Source organism: Meles meles, chromosome 9, assembly GCF_922984935.1.
Source record: "Meles meles chromosome 9, mMelMel3.1 paternal haplotype, whole genome shotgun sequence".
Lineage (NCBI taxonomy): Eukaryota > Metazoa > Chordata > Mammalia > Carnivora > Mustelidae > Meles > Meles meles.
The window spans coordinates 59,898,714-59,918,729 of record NC_060074.1 but is presented as its reverse complement, the minus strand read 5'-3'; the positions used below and the strand labels follow the sequence as shown (position 1 = coordinate 59,918,729).

The 20,016-nt window shown below is 39.4% G+C and overlaps 1 protein-coding gene across 2 annotated transcripts in view; it reads left to right on the top strand.

The window, feature by feature from the left end:
* Positions 1 to 17,604, top strand: part of KCNH7 (potassium voltage-gated channel subfamily H member 7) — a 496,127-nt gene extending 478,523 nt beyond the window's left edge. For both annotated transcript variants that reach the window (XM_046018072.1, XM_046018071.1), the window contains exons 14-16: positions 1,499 to 1,661; positions 6,034 to 6,226; positions 14,495 to 17,604. In XM_046018072.1, coding sequence (XP_045874028.1) covers positions 1,499 to 1,661; positions 6,034 to 6,226; positions 14,495 to 14,761 — 623 coding nt within the window. In that variant the 3' untranslated portion in view covers positions 14,762 to 17,604. The remainder of the gene's footprint in view (positions 1 to 1,498; positions 1,662 to 6,033; positions 6,227 to 14,494) is intronic.
* Positions 17,605 to 20,016: the final 2,412 nt, after the last annotated feature.

The window sequence follows — 20,016 nt, the reverse complement described above, 5'->3', positions numbered from 1 at the left end:
GATCAGAACCTTGCTACCAGATTCTTCAAGTGTGGGGCCTTGGTCTTCTTTGCCTGTAATTCTTCCACACTTAGCAGAGTGTCTGTGGCACATAACAGACCCTCAGAGCCTTTGAAAAGTGGACTCAAACAGATAAGTGGAATGTTCCAAGTATAGCAACATAAAAATATTCTAAATAGAAGAACCACAAGAAAGTGTATTGAAAATTAATATGAATATATGAAAGGACAGTGCAGAAGGAGCTACAAGGAAAGATAAAAACATGGAATAGCATCATGGGACTATAGGACCTTTATCAACCCTGGACATCTTTGATGGCTCTACTTTGAGTTGGGTTCGCTTAAGAAAAGCCCCTGAAAGTCAGAACTTTTCCATGGCTCTCTTCCTGGGCTCACTCTGAATCACGAAGTATGCTAATTATCCTGGGAGAACAGTCCCCAAAACCTTCAATCCAAGGCGAAGCCATACAGCGATGCCTGAGAGGTATTGCAAGGTCTGTTCCAGACAACTGCAAAAAAGAAAAAAAAAATTACTGTCACAATAAAAAGAGTCAAATTTGTTCTTTGTTCACACTGTACTGTAGTCTATTAAATGTGCCATAACGTTATGTCTTTAAAAACAGTGTGCAATACCTTCATTTAAAAATACTGTATTGTTGGGTGCCTGGGTGGTTCAGTTGGTTAAGCAACTGCCTTCAGCTCAGGTCATGTTCCTGGAGTCCCAGGATGGATTCCCACATTGGGCTCCCAGCTCCATGGAGTCTGCTTTTCCCTCTGACCTTCTCACCTTTCATACCCTCTCTCACTGTCTCTCTCTCAAATAAATAAATAAAATCTTAAAAAAAAAAAAATACTGTATTGCTAGAATGCGCGGACCATTTTCTGAGCTTTAGGGAGTTGTAATCACTCATCATAGATGACTGCAACAAATCTGTAATGAAATTTGAAACATTGCAAGAATTACCAAAATATGACACAGAGACAGGAAGTGAGCAAAGGCTGTTGGAAACATGGTGCCCATAGACTTGAACCTCAGGGGATTGGCACAAACCTTTGCTCTGTAAAAACCGGTATCAGGAGAAGGCTCCCTAGCTCAGGGGTCAGAGCACTGGTCCTATAGAAAGCGGTGTCTGTGAGGTTCAACAAAGCGAGGCAATAAAACGAGTATGTCTACAGGAGCAAGATATGTTCTTTCTTCCCAAATCCAGAAGCGAAAATCACTGCTCTCTAATCTGCGACAAAATCGTATTCAAAGCTCAGGACCATCTCTTTGTTTTTATTCATATGAAAAAGGACAGAGGAAGTGGCAGGCAGGGTAAGGAGGGTAGGGCTCAGCGGCCCATCGATGGTGGCCCCTGGACAGGTCCTCGAATCACTCTGGCTCTCTGGTTCCGGGGTTATACTCTGAGATCCTTTCTTGCTCATCTTGAGGATGTCTGTGTGTACTGATGCAAAGGGGCACCTGAAGAAGTTGATGTCCGTCTTGGCGTTTCCCACAGATATCGCCGACACAAGAAGCTGGGAACATGCGCAGACTCAGGCTGACGAGTCAAGCCCCTCAGCGCTCCAGCGAGCTGCCTGGGGGATCTCGGAAACCGAAAGTGACCTCACTTATGGGGAAGTGGAGCAAAGATTAGATCTGCTTCAAGAACAACTTAACAGGTATAAGCAATGGTGAGGCAAAGGGAGCACATCGCCCAGGCCCTTGGTTGGATACGGTTTTCCCCTTGCAACTAGCAAATTCCTACTACCATAATCTCATATATTTCACATATGCTTACTTATTTAAAATAAGACTGGAAGTTGACAGAATTATTAATCCACGTTGCAAGGAGCATTTATTTAGAAATTTCATGCTTCTGGCAATATAATTCCTATTTTTTCTTTACTTTGTCATAAAATTAGTATATCACCCACACCAGCTGCTGAAGAAAACTCCTTTTTCCTCAGAATAATTCATATTTAGCTTGTTTACTAACACCCTCTTTGCATCCTGCTTTTACGCTTTTTGGTTGTTTCTGGTAACTTAGTTATGTGTTATGGCATTTTTTTTTTAAAGTATAGACAAAATTATTTAAACGTATAGTTATTCAGAAAGCTTCTCAATAATGTAATTGAATTAGAAATACCACAGAGTCAAAGCCCGGGTCTTCTCCACTTTTCCTCCACTGTTGGTCTATACCCAGTTGACATGAGGAATAAATTTTGGTTTAAGGGGGGATAGAATTCCTTAACCCAACTCTGTATGGACTTCTTAAGATTAAACTGGTCGCTAAGATTCAGGGGAAAAAAAAACGAATGAATATGATATAACTGTGTGAGTAGTACTTCATATGGAAGCTGACCTTGATTCAAAGGTAGCCTCCGGGTACACCACCAAGCAAGGCAGTGGTCACAGACCGAAAACTTCACCGATAAAACTAAAATGTTCAAATCACACAATTTACTAAACCGATGTAAAACATACAATGAGAGATGAGGAGAGCGAGAAGAGGTAATTAACACATTTCTAATAAATGCAAGCATAGCATAAAAGAAGCCCACTACAGCTGAATTCCAACTGATGCAACATTCATACGTGCTGAATCACCCTGCCCTGAGTGTGATTACTAGGATCAGACAGAGTTGAGGTTGACACAGAAGGTCCACAGGCAAAAAAAATCTGTCTATCCCAATGGCCCACACTTGCTCGTTCACAGAGATGTAAGGCTAGGTACACCTGGCCACAGCTGTGGCTTTCCATTTACTCTACTCAACAGCCATAGGTTGTATTTGATTTTTGTAGGTAAAGCACAGATAGAGCCAGAATGAGCCTCTGCTGTGTGTCACCTCTGGATCGCCAAATTTAGGGTGGCGGGGGGAGGGGGGAAGGGGTCAGTTCTCTGTCCAGAGATGACATGAGAGTAATTCATCCTTTCTGTCTCTATCTGTATAAGCCACACTCTGGTTTGTTGCATCATATTTCTATTCTATCTTTGGCATGTCTTACAGGTTATGCACATGCTGTCTCTATGTAATACAGCTGAGGAATTCTGTCCACATCTAGCAAGCTACTTGCTTACTCATGATCTATACTGAACATCCCAGGAAATTTGTGTATACCTCATAAGCTACTGGTTTACTTACTATTTCCTTAATGTTTCTTGTGTGCTTTATCCATGCTGTTTATTGTTTTAATTGTTTTTTAATGTTTCTGCCAAAAATGAACAGTGTCAAACAATATAGTAAGCACATGAAATGTGTGTATGCACACATATACATTGCCATCACAAGTTAATCAGGAATTGAAACAGAATTAGAAAATCGACAAATTTGTAAATCAAAATAAATTTGTTAATGTCAAACAAAGGTAGGAAAATACTGCATGAACTAAAGCTTTATTTTGTATTTTTATCTTTTCATGGATTTTAATTGAATTTAAAATCTCCTGGTGATAAGGTTCATATCCCATTCCCAAATTTTAACTGCAGGTCTTGTCAAATTAAAACATATCTGAGAACATTAAAACAGCCTATAATTTTCTTAGAATCAGTAATCCCTGGTTCAAGTTTAAGAACGTCCCATTATAATACTTACTAATGGTCAGGGAAACCTATTTAGTTGCTTAATTGATACATTTGCTTTTTTACTCTGCCTGTTATTTATGCCAAGTCACATTGATCCTTTAGTCACAAGATACATAAAACTGTATACTGTATACACATAAGAATTGATATGTGTGATCTGTGAACTTGAATTCTTTGACTTCTGTGACTTAGAGAAAATAACTGCCCATTTCTTTACTGCCAGGACATGGCGTATGTGTTCAACTCGTTGAGGAGCTATTAAAGCGAGTGAGTGAATGGGTGAATGACAGGGACAGCAGTGCTTTCTTTAGCAAAACACTTGCAGTTAGCCTAGATCAGAGTCATAATTCTGCTGCTTCACTGTGTACAGGATAACTGGGTCAAGTCGTTGAAGCTCCTCCAGCCTCAGTTTCTACCTTTGACTCAGACACACCTGCAAAGGTGTTTAAAGACTAAGATATGATATATTGAAACTATATATGCTCAAGATGTAAACAGTTATAGTAGCAGTTAGGTAAAATCTGGCAGGCAATGAACTTTACTTCTGTTATTGGTGTTCCTTCTACTTTACATGTTCTTCCTTTAGTCCTTTCTTCAGGACTAAAATTCAGATTTTAGGACCCCTTTGTTGCCTTGTCAGCGGTACCAATCATTGTTGCCAGGATAAGTGAAAGATTACTGAAAACATATGTTTTCAATATGTCCTAGGACTGTTAAGTGTAAACTCCTAAGGACAGACACATCTAAGACTGTATAATTTGCAATTGCCCATTAGTAATAATAATTATTATTGTTATTTGATTATATTAGTTATTATTATTGTATGAAAATTTTCCTTTCAAAAGTGCAATTAAATCTCTCTTGACATCTCTTTTGACATCATCCCAGCATCTGTATGTCCCTTGACATATTTCTCACTTTGACTTACTTCTGTTTATCTCCAATTTTTTCACAAATATTTTCTGTCCTAACTCCACTTAGCCTCTCTTGGATTTAAATTCCAACACATTACATGTTTACAGCACTGAGATCTCCAACATCATCTTTCTTCCACTTTACTCCAGAAGGCAAAAGTATAGAGAACAAGTTTGAAGAGGACAACTCAATTCAGATTTGGACTTTGCAGAGTGAGAATCCTGGGACATTTCCTAGAGTTGGGCCTGTCCTATTTAGTGTCCACATTCTGTTCAAATATAGACCTGTGAATCACAACCCCATTTTGTTCATTCAAATACTCAAATTAAGTACACAATGCAAAAAAACAGATAATTGATGGTCTATCTTGAGTCATTTTCACTACTGCTGCTTTTCTGCTTTAATGACCAATTAAACTATATGTTGGGTTAAAGGTCTACATAAGAAGGGTTCTTATATATTACCTACAGATACACGTTTTTAGGGAAATCATTAACACTTGGTTCTAAAACAGAGCTTCTCAAACTTTAATGTTCTTTGGAATCACCTGGGGATCTTGTTAAAATGCAGATTCTAAGGTCTGTGATTTTAACATTTTGGTGATTTTAACATTAATGAGATTTACCTTCTCCTTACAGTTTTCATTTGGAAACAAAATAGTGCAAAGAAGTGAAGAGTTAAAGTTTTCTAAAGAGGCATATGGTCCTAATTTTCTGTTCTTATGCCCACAAAATTCCCTTTTTTTAAACGCTGTTAACACATGCAAAAAAAAAAAGAGGGGGAAGTTAGTCCTATTGTATTTTGCTATTTTCCTTTGAATTTTACTTTAAAATGAGAATGAAATTAACAGACCAGTTGGCTCTTTGTGAGATCTGGCGGGGAGAAATCATCAGACTGGCATTTTGCAAGCCAGATGGGTCAGAGAAGCAAATGAACTTGGACATTTCGTCCATTTCTTAAATACAGAAGTCCTGGAATCATAAATGAGAAAGGAATGGAAAAGGTATTTAGCATCTAACAGCACTTAATGATAAAAATCTAACAGCACTAAAGGAATAACATGCAATCCTATGAATAGGAGAGATGCAAGGTAAAATAAATGTAATGTAAATTTGAAACACCTAAGAAATTCCTTGACTTCTACAGCCCTGAAAGAACTGTGCTACCAAATCCATTTTTAAAGAATAAATAAAATGCTTACAAGAAACAGCAAAGCCTGATTAAAAAACAGATTACTGATTTAAAATAGTCTCAATGTGTTTTACATTTGAAGTTAGTAAAGGTTAGTAAAAATGTCGTCTATTTTGACTGAGCTTCTTTTCTGTGAAGATCTTATTGTAGGTGCGGGAAAGCAACCGTGTTTATCAGAACCATTAGTAGGACTCAGAACATGAGCATCAATCATCCGGGAGAGAATCTCCGTGCTCCCTCTCCTGTGGTCCTTATTTACAGCAGGGCCGTAGTTCTACTTGGTGGTGCTGAAATTTTCTCAAATGCTTTGCGTTCCTGGACTGTTTTCGGATTGTCTTCCCCCATTTGTGTCTGTCCCGCAGACTTGAATCCCAAATGACTGCCGACATCCAGACCATCTTACAATTGTTGCAAAAACAAACCACCGTGGTCCCCCCAGCCTACAGCATGGTAACCGCTGGAGCAGAGTACCAGAGGCCCCTCATCCGCCTGATGAGAACCAGCCATCCTGTAGCATCCATCAAGACGGACAGAAGTTTCAGTCCTTCCTCACAAGTGAGTGTAGATAGTGTACAACCAGGAATCTCTCTCTCTGGGGACCGCCTGAATCAGAATCATCCAGGGTGCTATGGGAAATGAGGTTTCTCATCCCCGTCTGTTTCTGCTCTATTAAAATTGCTGGGAATAGCCCCTGTAATCTGCATTTAAACCAGCTCCCCACTAATCATCATGTTCATTTCAAATTTGAGAACAGTGGACCTAGAGGAATTTTTTCTTAAAACATTGGCAATTTTTTTCTAAGAAAAAAATTCTTTTCAAGAATCAATCTGCTTAAGTTTATATGTGGTAGAGTTTTCAAAGCCAATAGCCCTGGGTCCAAAAAGCACTTCAGAGAAAGGTCTGTCATTTGCTCTGGTGACAAGAGGCACTCTTGCGCAGGGTGTCTGGGAGGAGGGGGAGGAGAAACAGCAGCTGTCCAAAGACCTCAGGTTGGCCAATAGACTGGTAATCTCATTTGTGCCCCACACATACCCAGAGATCTCTAAACTTTTCTCATCTCCATCATGGTAAGAGGAATATTAACATGTCCTTTATCTTGTCTCTGAAGAACTCTAAGGTCTTTGAATTATGTTAATATGAAAAGTCTAACTCCCTTGGAATTCCACTTAGGAAATTATTCTTTATTACTTAAGCCCAATAGCCAAATTGCACCTAAGAAAGGTGGACCCAAGAGCAAGGATTTCCTAAACAATCTTGTAAAACTTTTTTAGAAGTTTAGAAATTTAGTGCAATATGTTCTGGGAAATGAAACTACATTAATAACAGGGAAATGTGCAGAAGGAAAACTGCAATCTTTCTGAAATATGAAGTAGAAATTTAATTTCTCTAAGTAGTTTTGAATGTCTTAGATCTTGTAAAACCATGTACTTTGTTTTCAGTGGATTTAGGTAATAGTTTCTGACCAAATGATGAAGTTTTAGAATATAGGTGAGGTTCAGTGGGTTGGAGTCCAGAGCCCATGACCAAGAAAGAATTCTTGAGACATCTTTGGTGCAAAAGAGTGGTTTATTAGAGCATGGGGACAGGACCCATGGGCAGAAAGAGCTGACCCAGGATGTGAGGGGTGGCAAGTTATGGAGGATGGGATTGGGGGAGGTAAGGAAAAAGGGAGGTTCCAAAAGAACTTTCATATGCTAAAGAGGACCTATAAAATACTGGATGCCTTGAGGCCTTGTCATTGTCAAGGTTTTTCCCTCTAGCAAGATATTAACATTAAGATAGTTGGTAGATTCTTAAAGAATGTCACATATGTCCCACCCAGGAGTGGGAGTGGGGAAAGGTTTCAGGGTGTCAGCTTTTGCTTTGTTCTCAGCCAGCCTTCTGTTCCCTCATCATCACCCCCCCCACTTTTGACCTTTAAATCTTTAAGGTTGTTTAAGATGGATGGTCTCATCTTCTGTAACATCTTCCTGCTGAACAGGGGCATAGAGTTGTCCCTACTTACTGGGGTCAACACTGGTCAGTTGGGGAATGTGTAGGGGAGTTCCAAAAGATAGAGGCAGCTGAATCCAGGGGAGACTGCTCAAGTGATCTTCCCAAGTGGAAAGGATCATCTGTGGAAGTTATGGCAGCAAAGGAGTCGACACCAGGTGGGGAGACATGGGAGAAAAACAGCAAAACATGATTAGTGTAACAAAAAGAGAATGAAGCTCAGATTAAGTTTGCTAGTTGACAAAAAACCCTTTACCAGTCCAGGAGTTTAATCATTAAAGGAGAGCGGGACTGTTTAAAGGGCCAACTTGAGTATGTCAGAACCCAGAAATATTTTGTGATAATCTGGAACATATACAGAGCATTTTGTTTTTGTGGTTGTACAACTTCTACCTTGTGTAGCAGTTAAAACATCCAATGCCATTCTATTTTGTAAAGCTGCTTCACATTTGTATTGCCATAGCATTTTAATAGAGAAATGCTACTTTGAGGGTCATTTAGGTAAGAGCTTTCATGTGCCAAACATCCTCCAGTCTCAAAGAGGAACAAGATGGATGCTAGATGGTCATACCAGTGTAACACAAACCGTGTCCACCATTGTTTAAATTGGGGAGATTAGCTGGAATGGTGATGGTTTTAGTAATGCTTCCATGAATCCAGGCAAATTCTAAGGTTCAGCAAATTATCCACCCTGGAGGAAGCCAGGGCCACAGGTTAGTTCCACATATCCAGTGGGTTCCATTTGGAGCTGGCCATCTGATGCCAGGTTGTCTTACCCAGTCTGTAGCAATCTAGTCAATAGCCCAGAGTACTATTATTTGGGAACATGTTTAAAGCAACTGTTATTTGCATTTTTAGTACAGATACATTTGTATTTAATACAAATACATCTGGTCCACTAAAGAGTAAGCAAGATCAATAACCTCTGAACATTTATGCCTTACAGAGAAAGAAGTACAGTGATCAGGTTCAGGCATACAGGAAACTAGGTTTAAAGTTTGACAAGATTCAAGTATTATTTCTGGCATATCTGTAAGTGTAGCCCAGTATTTAGTAAGTTGGCCTCCATCATCCATTGGTGGCCTTTGGTTTCTAAGACATTTTGGACCTGATGTGAAGTCATTACAGTCAGGGACTGTCCCATAGTGAGCTTTGAGGCTACTTTTAGAGGAGGGCTGTTCTATGCTTTGCTAAAGCCTTTGTTTGCAACTGTACCTCAGTAGGGGTGGCTTCTAGGATAAATATGACTAAGGGGTGAAACAATTAAGCCCTTTGAGTAGTCCAGCCTTAACAATATCCTAATTAAAAAGGATCACTGGCAAGTAGGAGTCCTTCTCTCAGAAGATAAGGGTATCCCCAAGTGCATCATCCAGTCCAATCATAAAGGAAGTAGAGTCATCCATGATCTCCACAAGTCCATAGTCAACCCTATGGAGTGGGGTATGCTCTGGCTTTTAGGGAATGATTTCATTATCCTAGTCACACAGAATTGGTCAAGGTGATAGTTAAGTTATACAATTGTTGGGGAATCAGTCCCATTTTTCAGTTGTTTAATCATGTGCCATGGGGTCCTGTTATTATCCCCACAGAATAAAAAGCAAGAAGATCATCTAAATGAGCTATTGTGCAACTTCTCTGAAGTTTACCTCAAGTTGTCTAACTTAGGTAAACAACAAACATTTAAAGACAAATAAATCTAGAATTTAACATCCACAAAGGTGTTATTAAAACATAATTTTTCTCTCTAAAATAACCCTCATTTCCAGAGATAGCCAAATCAGGATGAACTTATTTGAAAAACAAGTCCAGTTTTAACAGACTTGGCCTAATTATTTACATAAGCTCAGCAAGAACAGTGAGTGATCATATAGATCTTTTAGAATCTGCTTTGCTGGAACTTCTTGTAAGGAATCTGTAGGTTAAACTTTTAGTAGCATCTCCAGGTCAGAAGCAAAGCCATGTACCTGCCATCAGACATGCCTGCAATACCTGTAGATTTGGGCAAATTCCTCCTCCTGAGGTCCCCAAAGTATCTTGAGGTTCCTGCACTTGCCAGGAAGTGACATTCTTTACTCACTTGGTGAGGTTGCTGGGAACTCTGTAAGCAAGGTATCAGGCCAACAGTTCAAGGGGCGTTGTGGCTCCAGATTTCATAAAGTCAACTTTAGTTCCTTTAAGCTGTCTAGTCATATCTGAGTCTATGCATGTCTTTCTCAAATATGACATTCCAGTCAAAGCCTTGGTAAAATAACCCATGTTTCCAATAATGTCCTGTTACAAGAAGAACAGATTCTTATTGAACTTAGGCAAAGGACTGATTGCCATGGAAAAAAGAATATTTACAGAGACCTTTTGAGTTTCAGAGGGTTCAGATAGAAAAGTTGAATGCTTTGATTTGTTTACAAATGAGTATTTTTACATTTCTGTAAGTCACAGATAAATAAAATTTTACTTAGTATGGAAGAGCAAACAGTAGAGAACCAGCAATGTCTAAAATAAGAGATACAACACTATAATCTTTTAGTTCATTTAGTCCCATGTTACTAATTCTGGTTTAGTTTGAATGAAGCTTTAGTTAGTTTTGGAAATTCTTAGCCATTTCAGTTTTAGGATTTTCAATATACTGAATACCTGTATTAGTCCTGAAAGTCCTTTATAGGAACCTCCTTGAAGAGAAAACTCATTTTACAAGAGAATTAGAACAATTCTAAATGACAAAAAAAACTCAGAAATGGACATTGTTAATGATCTGATTCAAGAGCTCACTATAATACTGTAGACAAGGAAACTCAGTTATCCTGCAACCCATTGACACATAACACTTCAACAGCCAGAACCAGAATGTAACTCACCAAGCAAGCAAGTCTAATTAGTCAGGACTTTGTTCAGTATTTAAATCCTGGGGAAGTTTGTTAAAACCCTTTTAAAGCAGTGCCTGTATAGGATTAGGGATGCTAAAGATCTGACACGGGCAAAATCTGGAGAACGGTTTTTCTGGGCAGGCAAAGAGTAAACTATTTACATTTTCACAACAGCAGATCAATTAGTCTAAGAAAACTGTGTCTTTTTGAACAAAGAGAAAGCAGACTTTCAATCTTATACCAGTGTAGTTTAATATCCATTTATTTCAATCTTAGTCCATCCTGACCACACCTAAAATTCTTTTTCTGAAGATTTCCCTTCACAAATCTTCTACAACTTTACTTTGTGTTCAGGTTTTGTCCCAAGCCATTTCTTTCTAAAGAAGTATCTCATTTAGAACAAAATTACCTTTTATCTTCAAAATGCATTTCTTAGGGTATCTCCTACTTTTCCACATACAGAGTTGTTTCCTTTATTTCCATCAGTCTTAGTTACAGTTAGCAGAATTTTGCATTCTTTTTTTTTTTTTTTTTTTTTTTAAAGATTTTATTTATTTATTGGACAGAGAGAGATCACAAGTAGACAGAGAGGCAGGCAGAGAGAGAGGAGGGGAAGCAGGCTCCCTGCCGAGCAGAGAGCCCGATGCGGGACTCGATCCCAGGACCCTGAGATCATGACCTGAGCCGAAGGCAGCGGCTTAAACCACTGAGCCACCCAGGCGCCCCAGAATTTTGCATTCTTAGAAACACCTTAGTCTCTAATCAGTTAAGTATTAACTAATTGTGAACTGTTACAACAGAATTCTTTAGATGGCTATGTGTGAATCAGTTAAGCACAAAACATGCTTACCAACAGATTTAAATATTCTTTGCAGTAAGAAGTCAAAAGCACAAACCTATGTCCAGTAATTAATGACTTAACATTTTATCTTATTTGAAAGACCTAGATGTCCAACAAATTTAATTCCAATTATCATCCCAGCAAAACATTAGTTTCAGGTTACCAAAGACTTTGAAAGCTATATTATATTAACAATTACCCATGAAAACTGAGTCAATTAACCATCAGTTTAGTCATCACTTTGCTAACAAATTTCAACAGAAATAACATGAACTTATTTGACCTTCAGTAAACCTCAGTGGAACAAAAGTTTCACATTTACTGCTGGTAACTTAAAAGACATGTCTATCTTAATTAAAACAATAAACTTAAATTAGTTTAATTACTGACTTATGTTCCATCTGGGCCCATCCCATTTTCAGTTTTTACCTGAGACATGGGTGGAGAAATCTGTGGAGTGGGAGGTGTCAGGTGCAGGGGGTGCTCTTCTCGCTCTTTGGCAGTGACAGGAGAAGGAGCCATGGTGCGGGAGGCACCGAGGATGATATGCAGGCCAGTTATACAGGCCCACCCAAGGTGGCAGAAACAGGAGAAGGGGGAGACAGAAGAGACAAATGCTGCCAGAAGGCAGAGAAAGGGTTCCCGGTTTTAGACCTCATCAGCTGCAACAGAGGAGACGCCATGTTTTTCCACCCACAAGGGGGTTTGGGAGTTAAGCAGTTCACGTCGGGCCAGAGAAGACAGGGAATTGCCCTGAAACAAAGGGAGTTTTGGCAGCTGCTTGGGAATATTCCTTAAAGTCCCTGTCCCGAGTTAGATGAACCACAGCTGGCTGCAGTTATAGCTGTGAACACGGGAAATGAGGGAGGGAGAAGCCCCTACATATATTAGGAGGGACAGAGAGAGAGAGAGAGAGAGAGAAAGTCAGAGTCCCCTTTGCTAGGGATGGCCTGCGTATCCTCCAGCAAACTGGGTTTACCAGGAGGCAGCTTAGTTAGGTAACATCCAAATATGTTAGGAGGGGGTTTACTAACTGACCCATTTGGGCAAACACATTCTGCGAAAGACCCTTAGGTGGGGGTCCAGGTGTAGAGCAATGAAGGCCCAGGTATGAGCAATGAAGGTATCCTGGGTCCATTTGCCCTGTTTCTTGCAGAGGAGCTCTGATAGATCCCACTGAGGCCATGCAGTGTTACAGGAGCTCAGTCCTTTCCTAAGTTTTGCAATGCAATTTGCTTCCACTGGGTTAAAAGGCACTCCAAGCTAGAGTCCTTGGGAACTGAAGAAGCCTACTGAGGCCACGCTCCCAGAAAAGAAGGTCCATTACCAAATCCTCCCTGACTCCTGGGTGGCATTCCACACAGGATATGTCAGAGTTCCCATGTGTCAAAAGCGACTGGAGGTGTCCCTCAAATGAGACATCACTATTGATCACGATCCTGGCTTCCCCTGGGAAGGCATTCCTGCCTTAAAAGGCCCTGGAGGGGTGCCACCATGACTCCCCTATCCCATCACATCCCAGGCTGTCAATGGGTGCCTGGTGAATGGACTAAAATACCGTGCTGTGCCATGCCATCGTCTGTCCTGAAGGTTGTATACTGTTTTGCCATTTTAACCCATGAAAAATACTAGAAAATTTTTACAAGAGGAAATCACCCAATTTTGTAGTTCTAAGTAGTTAGTAGAGGACACAGACAAGAAACAGTAAAGACTGAAATCCATTATGGTCTAAGCAACATTCCAACTCATGTGGTCCTCACAGCCAACTTCCCTAGGAAACATCTCCGGCTGGATTTTAATTCAACCAGGTACTGGTTTCGGCCAGCTCCCTGTGAAGGTCCTGCAGCCAGAAGTGCTAGACCAGGGATGTGGAGGGGATTACATTAGACCAATCAGGAGGAAACCTCACATGGGGGTCTTAAGATTGGCAGCCATCCTGATGACTTAGATGACTGTCCTATGCCCAAGACAGACAACATTATATAAGAACAAGAATAGAGAGAGGGCATCAAGTTTCTGGGTCTTATTACCATTCTGGCCAGGGTACTAACTTCCAGCCAAAAGGCAGACATTCTCCTCCCCATAGAGTAGCCACAGGCTAGAGGAATGCAACCTGAGCAGTGGACATGAAAGTGTTCTAGTAAGACCGCACTCCTTGAAAAGCCCCTGAAATGAGACTAAAGGAAGAAGAGAGAAAGTACTCACCAATTTTACACCGAAGCTCAGAGTCCAAATGTAAAGACATGCCAAATGATGAAGTTTTAGAATATAGGTGAGGTTTTAGAATATAAAAGTTTTAGAATATAAGTGAGGGGTGGGGTGGAGTTCAGAGTCCATGACCAAGAAAGAATTCTTGAGACATCTTTGGTGCAAAATAGTGGTTTATTAGGGCATGGGGACAGGACCCATGGGCAGAGAAAGCTGCTGCCCCAGGATGTGAGGGGTTGAAGATTATGTAGGATGGGATTGGGGGAGGTAAGGAAAAAGGGAGATTTCCATAGAACTTCCATATGCTTAAGAGGACCTATAAGATACTGGATGCCTCGAGGCCTTGTCATTGTCGAGGTTTTTCCCTCTAGCAAGGTATTAACATTAAGATAATTGGGAGATTCCTAAAGAATGTTGCACCCCCAGGCATGGGGGTGGGGGAAATGTTGGAGGGTGTCAACTTTTGTTTTGTCCTCAGCCAGCCTTCTGTTCCCTCATCACAAGGATGAGTGATATTTCATTTTTTTTCTGTCCTCCTTACACTGTTTAGTCACCAAATGACTCATGTTTCTGATTCCAGTTGTCTCGAATTTTGAATTAAAATTGATTTATTGAATTAAAACTCATCTGGAAAACTCAATGTTAAATAATATGTGTGTGTGTACACTTTTTTTTTTTTTTTTTTTTTTAAGAAGAATCTGATCTGGCTTCAGAGTAAAAGTTCTTAGAATGGTTGTTTAGGACAAACTGATGCCCAACCTCCAATGTCTTGACCCATCTTTGGTAGGGAAAGCTTAGTCACTATCACTAGCCAAATATAGATTAATGAGGAAGTTAAATGTATTTAGATTTTGTGAATATAATTTTAGAAATCTGTCCAAATGAATTATAAAAAACATGTTTTTCTTCTCTTTCTCTCAGTGTCCTGAATTTCTAGACCTTGAAAAATCTAAACTTAAATCCAAAGAATCCCTCTCAAGTGGGGTGCACCTGAACACAGCTTCAGAAGACAACTTGACTTCACTTTTAAAACAAGACAGTGATCTCTCTTTAGAGCTTCACCCGCGGCAAAGAAAAACCTACCTTCATCCAATTAGGCATCCTTCTTTGACAGATTCATCCCTAAGCACTGTAGGAATCTTGGGTCTTCATAGGCATGTTTCTGATCCTGGTCTTCCGGGGAAATAATCATTTTGTACTATTTACTCCACATACAATGTAAGTGCTTTTAATGGCTGTTTTCCTTTTTTTGTATTTAAATCCTCTCTACTTGACTCAGGGGCTCACAAGGTACCATTATATGCAAAAGTACTGTATATTTTCCTAAATTGAAGCTTGTAAGGTAAAACTGAGCAATTAGGATGTAAATATACATATGAACTCTTTTGCTCCAAATGTTGAAACTGCCAGCATCTCAAGGCATCTTCTTCGTATTATTTTTTTAAATCATGTGCATGTTAGGAAACTCCAGTTTCTCTTGCATGGAGACTCCTACTTACTACTTTTACTACCCCAGTATTTTGTTATGAAAATGCCTTCCAAGCAAGTAAGAAACCAAGGAATAACATTGTTCATGGATGCAAATCAGGTGATCCTCAACTCATGGACGTTCCAGGGAAAGGAAGGGAACTTAGTCACTTTGAGAACAGATACCCTTCTGTATTGAGATGTTTATAGTCAATTACATTCATTTCACCGCACTTAAAAAAATTCCAAAAAATTCTAAATCTCTGATCGTGTAGGGAATCATCTCCAAATACATGAATATAGGCCAGCTTCAGTGAAGACAAAAAGGCCTTTCTACTTATAATTCTGTCTCTGACTTCATTTACAAACTACCTAAAATATTTCTCACTGGCACATTTCCTTGAACATTTAGAAACAAGTTTTTTCCTCATTTTTCGTTTTCTTTTCTCCCTTTTTTTTTGAGGGTGGGGGAAGAATCTTTTCAAGAACAGCTAGAGCATGACCAACACAAGCTGATATCCACAGCTTTCCTCTGATTCATATTTTAGGGCTGTGCTGAACTGGATCAAAAGTGTGGACGCACAGAGTTCTTTTTAAAAAATGTGAAACTTGGTGTGCATGGCAAAACTAGCTTCCATTAAGTATATGTTGTTCCATGGTTTTCTTATCCCAGCTGTGGAAAAACAATGTGTTTTTACCTGCCTGTAAAGGCAATGAACACACCAGCAGTAAAATTTCAGTTTCATTTGGTTACTCGAACACATTTGCTAATCAAAGATTAAATGAATATATGTTATTTATGGACTGGGCCGAATATATTTGGACCCCAGAATATCTGAACATGCAATGAAATATATTTTAATATCTTCAACTGTTAGATTTTTTTGGAGGGAGGAGGATATACATGCCTCTCATAAAATCAGGATACAGAAAAAAAACTGCAAGAATCTGATTAGTCAGTTTTTAGTCAAGTTTTATTTCTCTGTTCATTTGAGTACAGTTTTAAACTTACTATGGACTGATCCATTATACCCTTTCCTTCTGGACAAGATTTTGAAATTTTTTGCAAGTTTCTTCATTCTTCAATAATTTTTACACTCATATGTATTTTTAAAGAAATAATATATCTGTGCACATTATTAAATGGATTAATTTCTATCTCTCCAGGATAGAAACATAATCTATTGACTTACCTTTACCTTTGACACTATTAGTTTCAAATACAAGCAACTTATTTAAATTTACAAAGCTATTGCACTGTTCCAAATATGATTAAAGTGACCTTAAGTTGCTCCCTATATATTTTTAAATGGTCACATGTGTGGGAGGCAATCTGTAGGCATGAGCAAATTCATATCCCTGCTAAATGTTTGAAAAAAACAAAACAAGTATGTATAGCAAAATGACCACGCCATTCAATAAAATACAGAACAAGTTCAACTAGCTTCTCAAACCCTTTGGTGTTAATGCAGATACAAATTTAGGGACTGACTAATGCCGTCCGTCCCTTGTTCAACAAACATTTATGGGTGCCTAGCAGGGGAAAGAAATGGCTAACTTTGATTCAGAGGTCTATTTAGGGATTTTATGTCCATATTTAGGCACATTTTTGCAGCTGCAACAAATTTCATAAGGATTGCCAGCCTAAGCTCCAGGGAAATTCAGAATGAATTCACCAGAGACTGTTCATTTGTAGGGAGTGGAGATGTGGCAGGTGAGGAATTTAGATCTGATTGTTGAATTAATGAATGCTTCAGCTGCAACACTAGATGACATGCGTAAAATTCAACCTTCCACATAAAGTCTCTATACTTTATAAAAACTGAGCATGAAGGAATGGAAGAGTGTACAAGCATCCCGCTTTTTAAATTCAAACATAACACAAACTGTCTTGCTTTTAAATCCTTAACATGAAAGAATCGCTTGATATTACAATCTAAGTCTCAGAGAATTGGACAGGATTAAGAAGGTCCCCTCTTACGGAATATCACTTTAACAAGAGCCTGAACAATGTAAAGATGTGGTTAGTTAGGCAGAGATGTCAGAAGCTGCATTGTTAAAATGACTTATGGATAACCAAAGCAATTCTTTTAATTTACAAAATCCATCTCCTTGTCCCAGCCAGAGGTCTAATGCCTAAATCACGGTCACTTTCCCCACAGGCTATAGCAAATAGCCTGAGCCCTCCAGTGTGGGGACTGTCCTGAGAGGCAGGGTTAACTGCCATAGCCAGTCATAGTAGTAAGCTACTGCCTCTCCTTCTAGGGAATTAGAAGCACTAACGTAACTCCTTTTGCTTTCACCAAAAAATAAAGGTTCCTAGTTCCCAGGCCTAAATAAAATGCCATCTAAAATCTGAAGTTCATTTGAGTGAGATGTTTTCCTGCTCTTATTAACTGCTGAGCAGAGAGCTGGAAGTATCATTTTACCCTATAGGGGAGTCTCATATTCTAATGAGTTAAGGGAAGGATGAATGAAAAGTACTGAAGCAATGTCCTTGCAGGATTTAAAAAAAAAAAATTTTTTTAAGATTTTTATTTATTTGTCAGAGCGAACGAGAGAGAGAGAGCACAAACAAGAAGAACTGCAGGCAGAGGGAGAAGCAGGCTCCCCACTGAGCAAGGAGCTGATCCAGGACTCAATCCCAGGACTCTGAGATCATGACCTAAGCTGAAGGCAGACACTTAACTGACTGTGCCATCCAGGCGTCCCAGCCTTGCAGGATTTTTACATTAATAAACACTCATTCAACAAACATGAGAAGGTAGGGGCAAATTTGGGATAGCCTAGTTCTCCCACTCTTCCAGTTAGAAGATACAAAAACCAGGTCAGGGCATAGCAGCATGTGCTATGAGGTTGAGTATGTATGTATGAGACTTGCTTACAGGTCTTTCTGGAGTTTATCTTTAGCAATGGTTCCAAAATGCCTAAAAGAACAATGTCCTTAACCAAATGTTATTTAAAATCCCAGCATATATTATGAAAGGATAAAATTTATCACTTCACCAGGATGCCTAAAATAATTATTCTTACAGTATCTTTTCTTCGAAGGCTTTCATGGCTAAAAAAAAAAAAAGAATATGGTAGATCTAGTTATTAAAAATGAGTCACAACACTGACTTATAATAGCCTTTAAATTGCTTATCCATGGTTAAAACCAAAAGCACATCAACGTATTTGAGTAGATTTCTTACCGCAAGTCAAAATTTTTATAAATTACAAAAAACTTCAAATGTTATTAGGTTTCTAATTTTTTTTTTTTGGCAGTACAACGAATGTGTCTGTCATGTGAGTTTAGAGGCACTTGGAAGACAAAATGACGTCCTCACCTGTAGTCCTAGAATTAGCAGCATTAACACCTCTGAGGAACATGCTAGAAATGTGTATTGTTGGGTCCCACCCAGACCTACTGACTCAGAAACTCTGGGGGTGGGACCCAGTAGTCATCTTTTAATAAGCCCTCCCATATATGATCCCAATAAGCACAAGAACTTTGAGAATCATCAATGTAGCTGGGTCTCAGGATGAGTTCTTTCATTAACAACTGTGTGACCCTGGCCAATTTAATTAATGTCCCTGAATCCTTTTCCTGAATTTGTGAAAATGAGATAATGGTACCTGCCTCAAAGAAGCTTAAGAAATGAGATAACATATAGTAAAGTGCCTGGCACATAGTAGGTGCCCTAAAACTCTAGACTCTGATTTTCATCTAGGAGCATATTAAAAACAATCAGGAAAACAATTTTCCTCAATTTAGCTTTTACATAATGTGCTATGTCTCCAGCTAAATAGCCATTACTAAGACTTAATTTTTTGATTCAGAAAACTCAAGTGTAGCTATTGTTTTTTCTAACAGTATTTTGCACTATTAGGTTTATAGCTTTAAAGTAATACTATTTGTAATAATAAAAGCGAGTGGCTCAGTTGTTAAGCCCCTGCCTTTGGCTCAGGTCATGATCCCAGAGTCCTGGGATTGAGCCCTGCATCAGGCTCCCAGCTCAGTGGGAAGCCTGCTTCTCCCTCTCCCACTCCCCCTGTTTGTGTTCCCCTCTCTCGCTGTGTGTGTCTCTCTCTGTCAAGTAAGAAAATAAATAAAATCTTAAAAAATAATAATAATAAAAGCAAGAGTATGAATGTCATTGTTACAAACCTATCCTGAATCAGTGTTAAATGCCAGCTATGCTAGGTGATCTGTTGAATTTGGTACAAGTAGAAGGTGGTCTATAAAGACTGGCTTACCCAGGAAGCCCCTCTTTAGAGCCACGATAAGTTCCCATGTGGATATTTGAAAATGTATTTTCAAAATACATTTTTGGAAGAAAATACACTTTCTATTTTTTCAGAAAATATAATTTATAGTTGTCGTGGTTCTTTGCAGCACATCTAGGCCCCTCCATCATGCACAGATACGTTAAAAAGACCAGACTGCCATAGTCTAGTGTTCAGTGGTAGAACTGGCAGAGACTCGAGGTGGTAAACCTGAATTAAAATCCTACCTGCTCCACTTACTTTCAAGACAAACCCTCAGTGAGCCCCAGGAGCCCAAAATGTAGAGGGGCCGTCTTAAATATCTTGAGGGGTCTTGAGGAGCCTCGAAGTACACTCGGAAGTGCTTCGTAAACCCTACAGCCCCACGTAACTGTAAGCTCCTTAAGGGACTTGAACAGCATCGCAAAGGATGTCCTTCCGACGGAAATGCCATCGCAAGACCTAGGTCTTCTGAAAACCTTCCATGGCTCTTTCCCTACCCAACACTGACAGCATTTCCCCTCTGTAACAAAAATGTCTATGGTGATTCTCATTCGGCTCTCACAGGTCCATTTAGTCAGAGTGGAACAGCAGGCTAGGGAAGCGTCCTGTGCCGCAGCACCCCAGGTTCAGGCATGCATTTGCATTGCAGCTGTCTTCTAGGTATGCAATAGCTTCCCCCTTCCTCCTCACTTCCTAAATGTTCGCATTCAAACCTACCTTCTCTG